Source organism: Cricetulus griseus, chromosome 2 (genome assembly GCF_003668045.3).
Source record: "Cricetulus griseus strain 17A/GY chromosome 2, alternate assembly CriGri-PICRH-1.0, whole genome shotgun sequence".
In the NCBI taxonomy this organism is placed as follows: Eukaryota; Metazoa; Chordata; class Mammalia; order Rodentia; family Cricetidae; genus Cricetulus; species Cricetulus griseus.
In genome coordinates, this window is record NC_048595.1 from 187,175,806 (window position 1) to 187,182,881 (window position 7,076).

The 7,076-nt window shown below is 37.8% G+C and overlaps 1 protein-coding gene across 1 annotated transcript; it reads right to left on the minus strand.

Moving 5' to 3' along the window:
* Positions 1-3,907: 3,907 nt before the first annotated feature.
* Positions 3,908-6,127, minus strand: Prr16 (proline rich 16). The gene has a single exon (XM_035440150.1). It carries the CDS (start codon positions 6,080-6,082, stop codon positions 5,378-5,380), a length of 705 nt encoding a protein of 234 aa, XP_035296041.1. The 5' UTR covers positions 6,083-6,127; the 3' UTR covers positions 3,908-5,377.
* Positions 6,128-7,076: the final 949 nt, after the last annotated feature.

Consider the following 7,076-nt stretch of genomic DNA (forward strand, 5'->3'; position numbering starts at 1 on the left):
ACACACCTAGGGGTGACAGCATAAATACTATAGAATCAGACCTTTTCGAAGAAAGACTCATAATAAGAGTGTTTGAATTTAGAGAAAGAACTGACGACTGACACTGATATTATTATACATGAGAAAATGAGGCTTGCATTATTCAGGGATTCATTCCGTTCAGATGTTCAGATGGTGGCTAAATTATCTGAAATCCCCATTTATATCCTGTAAAGATCAGACACATTAAGAATGTCAAAACAACATTAGATAAACCCTTTCCAAGCATCAAAATAGCTATTCAGAATAAAGAACAGTTGTGCAGATTTCAGGGCTGTGAAGAGCAAAATTAAATGTTGATGTTTGGGGATGAAAAAGGCATGAGGAGTCTTGCCAACAAAAAATAATGCCCAGAAATAAATATACTCCTTCCATAAGAGTCAGGAAAGATGAATTTAAGTTAATGGAACACCACCCACATATTCGTTGTTTCACGAAGGTGAAGCTAACTGCAATGTATGTTCATCACAGCCACATGCCTTAACAATTGCATCATGCCTGTCATTATTCCAGAGTCATCAAAGTTGGGTGACTCTAAAACACTGAGGTGTTTACTCTGAGAACTTAATTGTAGTGCCAAAGCTACACAGTGACCCAGAAAATGCCATGCAATTTTATGATAATGCCTGGTAATTGTCATAGCCCAAGCACTTTACCTAATTATGTGATGTGACTTAGAAAAAAAAAATACTCTGTTGCTCATAAATCATTTCCTCACTTTGAAATCATCAGTATTTTAGTGAAGAAAATTGTAGCACAATATTTTGCTTCAGCTTTAATAGTACATTATAGAAAAAATATGTTAACCAGAAAGAATAAGGGGAGAGAGAGAAAGAAAAAACCCAGAAGTCTCAGGATCATTATGAATCTCAGCCATGTAGAATCCAGGCAAGAAATGTCTCCTGACTTGATTACATACAACTAAGAATGCCATTACTCAGGATTTGTTCTCAGAACTCCAAAAAAAAAAAAAAGCCATAACTGAACCCCACAGATAAAAGGCTCTGAATAGCATCTTATGCCCCATAGGTGATGCCTTGATCATGTTAAAAGCAAATACTGATCTGTCCGAAGAAAGCCATAAAAAACTGTCTTCTTGCTCTACTCTTTGAACAACAGCAATGAAGCTATGCTTCCAATCTAAGTGCCTCCAATAGATAAATTAAGCTACCTTTGCAAACAAATTAATTTCTTCCCAGCATTAGTAAAGTAATGAGGAAACATAAAAAAATGATAACAAATTGGGGGAGGGGAAGTTTCTATAGTTTTATATATTTTTGTATTTTTCTGAAAGTATATTACTTAGCTTAAGAATGTTCTAGCTGAGCATGGTGCTGCATGCCGTTAGTCCCAGCACTCAGGAGACAGAGGAAGGCAGATCTCTGTGAGTTCAAGGCCAAACTGATCTACAGAGCAAGTTCCAGGACAGCCAAAGCTACACAGAGAAACCTGGTTTCATACGAAGAAATCATCTAAAAGTCATAAACTGACTCCTTTATAAAATTGTTACAAATATTGGGAGTTAAAAAGAGTTTTTCTATTTTTTTGTTATTATTAAGTAGCTTTTAAATTTTGAAAATACTTGTCTATACTGAAAAAGCAGAGCAATTCACACTCTGCTTTAATTAATAGCTACAACATCTATGGAAATATATTTTGGCACTGCACCACGAAGGGCTGTTATCATAGGCAGTGTCTGCTATGCTACACTCAGCAGGAACCACACCTTCAATGGAGAAGAGCCATAAACTCTATAGAAAACTATAGTGGGAAATTACAAATAAGGAGTCAGGTAAAAATATAAGGGTATTTAATAGGGAAAAGCCTTACTTACAGAGCGGCCTAGCCAGCCGTCGTGGCAGCAGTCTGTACAGCAAGTACCAAAGTGAAACCGAAAGAGCAAAGCAGTCACACTATGTCACCTTGACCATGCCCTCACAAGTGTGGTCAGGTACACCTGTAGCCAGCCCCTAAGTAGGCGTGGCTACAGCTTCCCTTACAGAAAATTCTATGTAAATAGAAGTTCACAATGCATATCCTAACAAGTAGCTGCTTAAAAGAAAATAAAGCATTCCTATCTGTGTGTTTCTTTTTAGAAAGAAGAATGATTATTATATTTCCTAATGCTCTGATCCATGGTAAGCAGAGTATACATGCCCATGTTTCAATTTGGCAAGCAATGTTAACTGGTTACAAAAACTGCTCTGCATTAGTGACATTTTAATTATATGTCTCCAGGGAGATATTATGATGCTCTACATTAATTTAGTTACATAGTTTACTGATTTCTATGGGTTCAAAGTACAGGTTCCAGTAGATGTGACAAATTTATCATTTCTGCAAAACTCATATTGGTACAGTGTATTATATGTTAAAGAAAAAAAACACGGATTTAAAATATACTCAAAGTCTTGATGGCACTTTACTGTTTATGTTGGTTAATAAATTATTTTTTAAAATTGTGTGTGTGTGTGTGTGTGTGTGTGTGTGTGTGTGTGTGTGTGTTATAAGTCAAGGACCATAAAGTTTTAAGTTTTTAGGTGAAATTTGACTCAGCTTTCTAGCAAGTATTTAGTTATAACTATTTTGATTTAGGAACAGATGCAGTCGCCAATTAAACAGAAGACTATGTATGATCTTTTATGGGGAAACTTTTCTATATTTTGACGAAGAGAGATGGATTAGGATCTCTAAGGTATTTCCTGTGGATATAAGCTAATGTCCTTATTCAAGTAATTTCAATGATCCAGCTTATTCAATTTAGTTTACTAGAAGAAAGTTTTCTATTCTGTGTGGTGTTAGATTATTTATGATTTATTAAAACCTGCCTGAGGGTTCAGGATGAAAAGCTAACCACAAGCCATAGAGGTCAGGCAATGGTGAGACACAGCTTTAATCCCAGCAGCCATACTAGCAAGCCGTAGATCCAGGCAGTGGTGGCACACACCTTTAATCCCAGGACTCAGCAGACAGGCAGATGGATCTCTCTGAATTCAAGGTCACTCTGGCCTAAACAAGAGTAAAGAGTAACAGAGCTCAAGCCTTTGATCCTAGCACTTGGGATCACAGGCCTTTAATCCCAGCACTAGAGAGGTGAAGACAGGAGTGTTATGGCTGGGTGGAAAAAGAAATATAAGGAGGAGGAGACAGGAACTCAGAGCTTTTTGCATCTGATTATTCCTGGAGACAGGATTACCATTTCAGCTCAGTAGAGATAAGATCTACTGGTTTGGCTGCTTTGCATCTCAGATCTTCAGCTTGAAGCTTGTACTCCCATATCTGTCTCTGGGTTTTTATCATTCATGTTAAAGTTCTGTGAATTTTTGTGATACCTTGAGACATAACATGGTTCCCAGACATTGACATGGGTCAAAATCTGAATGCATATGGTGGTTGTTAGCTCTTAGTAACTCGTTGAAAAGAAGATGTACTAAAGGAAGAAAATAAAATTCAGGAGCTAACACTAGTTTGGAGTGTAAAAGTCACTGATATATTAAATCTAAAATGGTGATGTAACTACAATAATTTTTATTTCAAGACAAATCATGGTGTAAAAAGCTAAGAACACATTATTTGGTTTTCAGCAAGTCAATTATTTATTTACCTAGGTGGTGTCTTTTAAATACACTGATCATAGAGTTAATAAATACCAGACCATTGTCTTTCTTCATTATTGTTTTATATCTTTCTGAAATATTTGTTTATTAAGCTTAAATCACCCTCATGTACAACACACACACAAAAAAAGATAAAATAGCACACTGAGTAAATTTTTAACAGGACATTATCTGTTCCTCATTTATTTTGTTCATTCGATCATTCATTTAAATAATAAATGCTATTTTTCTATATTCTTCCCAAAAATACATTGTCATATTTCAATAGAAAGCTGTTTAAAAGGGTATTCCAAATCATAAAACTACCTCCCTTTAGCAGCACACTTTTGAAATTAAAAGGCAAATATTTAAAAATGTCACTACACTTTTCAGATCACTTGATGTAATAATTCCCATCAACATGTTTCTCTTCACTGTTACCTCTTAAAAGACCTCCCCAGCCTTGGCACAATCCTCACAATGATTTTGTGGTAGATAAATAAGTTTTAGCTCCAAAGCAAAACATCACATCAGTTCAAATCAGTGCAGCTGGGAACTGACTGAGGCATGATTTGGTAAATTTCTTAAGTTGACAAATACTAGTGAGGAGAAAGACTTGTATTTGATGGTAGGAGAAAAAGATTCTTATGTGGGACATCAGCAACAAAACAAACCCAAACAAAACCTGGCATCTTTAACTCAGAAGAGAAAAGGGAAAAGGCCATTGCTGAACATATCCTGTGACCAGAGACACCACCATTTTCCCTCCTATTAATGTATGTCTTTTCAGGAACATTGAGCTTGCTCAAGTGGGCAGGAGGCAAAATTCCCAACCTTTCAATGTTCTGCTCTACAATGTGTCCTGAAAAAAGGCTTGACAACATCCAAGGCTTTCAACAGATGGTTCTAGATGTACCATAATGGAGGTGTACAATATGAAACTGTTGGAAGGACGTACTTACCAAATGGGTTATGCGAGTTTGTCTAGAAATTCTGATGTCCAGTCAGTGTCATCTTGTCCAAACTCTTGGGATTTGCTTCCCATTTCCATAATTGATAACATGGGGTTAAAGGAACCCCTGTTTCATTTTAGTCCTCAGGAACATTAGGCTTTCTCATTATTTACTATTATTTATTGACATAATTCCAACGCTCAAAATATTTTATTACATATATATTTGAACACATGTGTCATAATTGTATAGTATAGAAAATAAACTTTTTGGTATTGTCCTCAGCATTTCATGATGCAAAATTGTTGACAAACATCTTTAGAAAAATAATAAAATAGTCCTTCGGTATTAAAATTCTTATTAGAAAACATTAGATCAAAGGGAGGGTTATGACATCATCAATGCATAGATGAGTTAGGCATGAATGAAATGAATTGCCCTGGCTTTATCAACAAATCAAAATATTTCACAGCCCATCTCTTATAATAAATCAAAATACTTGGAATCTGGAGGTCACAGTTTGTCATAGGTAATTGCAAAACATAAAATGCATTCATACTTCCTCATTATTTGCCAGTTTCTGATGATGGAACATGTAAAACAATGTACACCCAGTACAGAAGCAGCACTCTGCATACTTACCAGGTGATTTTTATGCCACTTTGTTGAATGCAGATTAATATATTTGGGCTTTTTATTGCTTGAGTAGAAAGTGCTCATTACTTATCATTTTACGTTTATCATATAGAAAATTAAAAACAAACAAAAAGTTTCCTTAAATGGCAGACATCACACTGTGGTAGTGGTGGATTTTCTCAAGATGGTCTTCTGTGGTTTTGGTGCAGTGGGAGGAGGCACAGCTGCAGGCGTGGGAGGGGGGAAGCTGTTACTGTGGCTTATTCCCGGCCCCCCATTTTCTAATGGGAAAGTGGGGAGATGAGGTGGAGGAGGGAAGGAAGGACCTTGGTGAGGGAGCTTTCCAGGTGGATGGACCGGTTCACTGTGCAGATGGATCTCCCTATTCTTTATGTTATACCGGGTCTCACAGTCAGGACAATAGCCATGGTATTGTACTTTTTCATTGAACCGTACTCGCTCCCGAGGCCCTGCTTGGGGACTCCTGTCCTTTTCAGGTCTGTGCATCAGAGACTGCACTGGAGCCTTGTCCAAGTTACTATTGGGTATGCAGCAGATGTCTCCATTTGGAATTTTGTTGGTTCTGCCTGGTAAGCCTCCGTTCCGTAGAAGGGTGCCATTGGTCTTTACAGGATTGATGGCTGGCACCACTCTTTGAGGCTCTTCACACCTCACTGGTGTCAACCTTGGAGGAGGTGGTGGCGGGTTTGGCTTTCTCAGAACTGTGAGGATAGCAGATGGGTGGGCTGGAGGTTTAATGAGTGGGGCATTGGCCTGGACTTTGATCTTCTCTATGCTGGAAGCTGTTGTGCCACTGGAGCTACTGTTCAGAGTGTCTGTTTTGGAGCTGTCAGTCATCTCATCCTCCAGCTGTAGGTCAGAAGTCAAGGTATCAATCTGGTCAACCACCTGGTGGAAAGCACAAGGTAATGGTGTTGAAGAGCAACCGGAAGCACAACACACATAAAACTATTCTTTTCTGGCCAGCTTTGACGCTTTACTTAAGCCCTGTCTGGTCTTGAACTGGTAACTCCAATGCTACCTAAAGATTTTAGTCAACAGATTTATAGATAGTAACCATCACAAAAAGTACCAACTGTTTGATATCAAAATCTCATAAACCTAGAGCCTGATATGCTATGTTACTTCTTGGCTCTGCTATCACCACCCAAGGTAGAATTCAGATGCAAAAATATGACCAATATTTGAAAATAAAAAGGTGAAACTTCATATCTGATTTAGCATTTAGAAAGTTCCAAAGCATCACTTCCATGCTGCAAAATAATTTGGACAGTGTATGGGCTTTTAATAAAGTAACTCTCATTTCTTAGCCCCAGAGGTGGTTTGAATGAAAATAACCTCCATAAGCCCATAGAGAGTGGAACTATTAGGAGGTGTGTCCTTGTTGAAGTACATATGGATTTGTTGGAGAAAGTGTGTCACTGGGTAGCTTTGAGGTCTCAGATGCTCATGCCAGGCTCAGTGTCTCTTTCTCTTCCTGCTGCCCTCAGAGGCAGATGTAGAACTCCTGCTACCTACCAAGCACCACATCCACCTGAGTGCCGCCATGCTTCCTGTCATGATAATAATGGACTAAACCTCTAAACTGTAAGCCAGACCCAATTGTTTCCTTTATAAGAGTTGTCATGGTCATGGTGTCCCTTCAAAGCAATATAAACCATAACTAAGACAGACCCCCAAACATATTAAGGACAGCCAAATGAGGCTCAGCATAAAATCTTAAGCTCACATAAAACATTTTGTGCTTTTTGTGATTTGTTTTTCTTACTTCATCATGAAGTTCTTTGTAGATGACATTTATTGTTGGGATTCAAACAGGTTTAGCCTACAA

Excerpts from the sequence above, each read along its gene's own strand:
- Prr16 (XM_035440150.1), bottom strand. The coding sequence starts at position 6,082 with ATGACTGACAGCTCCAAAACAGACACTCTGAACAGTAGCTCCAGTGGC.